The 2,500-nt window shown below is 43.4% G+C and overlaps 1 protein-coding gene across 1 annotated transcript in view; it reads right to left on the minus strand.

The window, feature by feature from the left end:
* The window catches only part of tbx4 (T-box transcription factor 4), a 25,345-nt gene that overhangs the window by 21,043 nt on the left and 1,802 nt on the right, over positions 1-2,500 (minus strand). The window contains exons 2-3 of the mRNA XM_015952053.3: positions 1,757-1,902; positions 1,398-1,492 (exon numbers count right to left, since the gene is read on the minus strand). Coding sequence (XP_015807539.3) covers positions 1,398-1,492; positions 1,757-1,902 — 241 coding nt within the window. The remainder of the gene's footprint in view (positions 1-1,397; positions 1,493-1,756; positions 1,903-2,500) is intronic.

The raw sequence follows: 2,500 nt of genomic DNA on the forward strand, positions 1-2,500 counted from the left end.
GCAGCATTAAGGAAAAAATGTGGTGACCTTTTACTTTGAGTGAAAAAAAACTAAATCACTGGATGAAGAATGAGAGTCAGAGGTCGGTTTGAGTGTTCTCATTCTCTGGTTAATGTCCAAAGCCTTCACTATCTAATCCTCAGGACGCATTAAATCCAACATGCCGAGCAGTCATTTGTGGTTTCAATTATGTGGCAGGAACTGTCTGTCTCTCTCTGAAAGACTACACTGCTCTGCCTTAATATTAGCCGAACATGTGGCTGAAGAAGGATGGATTCTCATGGCTGAGAATCCATCATTCTCAGTTTTCTCTCTCAGGAGCAGCGATTAGATAGGTGATTCTTTCTCAGACGATTGTTCCTTCCTGTCGGTGAGCAACACTCTACTTTATACCATCTATTGATGTCTATGGAAATTTTCTTTAGAGCTGTTTCTGTGTCAGTCATTACATATGATTTTCTTCACAGAGATCAAACAAGTCTTAAAATTATAGTTTGTTAGAAACACCTAAAATGTCCAAAAGCAACTTGGATTAATTCTATTTAATTCATTTTTTAGTTATGGAAGAACAGCAGAACGTTTGATGTAACAATCAATTTAATTTAAATAAATTCTTTTAGAACAATAAAACCAGACACACACACACACACTCTCTCATGCACACACTCACATGGACACACAAATACACACATCCACACACGGACACAGACACACACTTGCATACACTCACACCTATCCACACCTGGATGCAAGCACACACACAAACACACACGCACGTGGACACATGCACGCACACATACATGCACGAATGCAGACACACTACCTTACTGACACACACGCATACATACAGTGACACGCACATATACACACACACATGCACGCTTGCAGACACACTAATACATGCACGCACACGCACACACACACACACACACACACACACACACAAACAAACACTCATGCATGCAGACACATTCACGCACACGTACACACTAGTACACTCAAACACGCATGCACGCAGTGACATGCACGAACGCACACATACACACACACAAAAACACAAGCAAGGACACACACACACACACACACACACACACCTGTATTTGTATGTTTCTGTGGACCTCTATTGACTTCCAATAATTTTAGTGACTCCGCTATGCCTAATCGATATCCATACCCATACCCTAACCTAAACTAAAGCTAATTATTCACACCACACATCTAAAACCAAGTTTTACGGTGCTTAGCATTGTGTGGACCAGCAAAATGTCCCCACAATGTAGAAATGTCCACGTTACAGGTAAAATTTTAAACTTGTCCACATTAATATATAAAGACAAGCACACACACACACACACACACACACACACACACACACACACACACACACACACACTAACCTTCCAGCTTTTGTGATGATCATCTCAGTGCCGGCCTCATGGAACCTCTTCCACAGCTCCCTCTCATTAAGGACGACTTTGATGTTCTCGATGTTCTGCAACAGAACGTAAATCACTTACAGGAACGTCACCTCAGATGTTTACATCTGCATACGCTGAGTTTAAAATGAAATGTTGGTCATTTAAATCTGGGCCAGCTTTGAACTGAAGGAAGTGGTGTTTGTGTTAAAGTTGGCTTTTGGAGCTGCTTCTCTTCTCCAGGATGCCAACAGGTTTCAGCTATTTGTAATGAAAACACCTCTGGTGTGTTTGGAGAAGAATGGCTGCTTTCTTCTGCTGCAGCCAGAAGGCGTGAGTACCTGGTCTAGTCCAGTGGAGCTGGGAACACTGGCAGCTGTGGTCTGGCTAAGCTGGGACTCCTCTGGAAGGAGATCCGTCTCCCTGCCGGCCTGGACCCGGCTCATCCGTTCATCCGTCACGGCTGAAGCCTTCTCCTGCAGCATCTCTTCAGGATTACAGAAATACTCAGCTGTCAGATGTCATCAGTGAGCAGCTCAGAGGGTAGAAACGGTTTCTGAAACGGGAGGTCCACCCTGTAACCCTGTCACCGGGTCACCATCAGGCTGAGGTAAGAGAAAACTGCTAAACCTACACCTGAACTCCTTCATTTCTCCAACTATTAGCTTTATGAATCTGTGTTTTGTGGCTTTGATGTGTTACACGGTTTCTGTCAGACAGACATAGATCACAGCAACGTCACAGCATCAAGATAAAAACATGTTTCAGGACACTGCATTGTGTTCTATAAATGAATAAATGGGCTGCATGGTGACGCAGTTGTTAGCTCTGTTGCCTCGCAGCACGAAGGTTGCAGGTTCGACACTCGGCTGCGGCCTTTCTGCGTGGAATTGCGTGTTCTCCCCATGCATGCGTGGGTTTCCTCCGGGTTCTCCGGTTTCCCCCACAGATCACAACATGCCCTATAGGTTATAAACTGTAAGTCGCTTTGGATAAAAGCATCTCCTAAATGAATAAACATAAAAATAAATAAAGTTGCCTTGCCTTTAATAGAAGGAATGAATGAAATAATGAATGAATGAAAT

The sequence above is a fragment of the Nothobranchius furzeri genome, chromosome 13 (genome assembly GCF_043380555.1).
Source record: "Nothobranchius furzeri strain GRZ-AD chromosome 13, NfurGRZ-RIMD1, whole genome shotgun sequence".
In the NCBI taxonomy this organism is placed as follows: domain Eukaryota; kingdom Metazoa; phylum Chordata; class Actinopteri; order Cyprinodontiformes; family Nothobranchiidae; genus Nothobranchius; species Nothobranchius furzeri.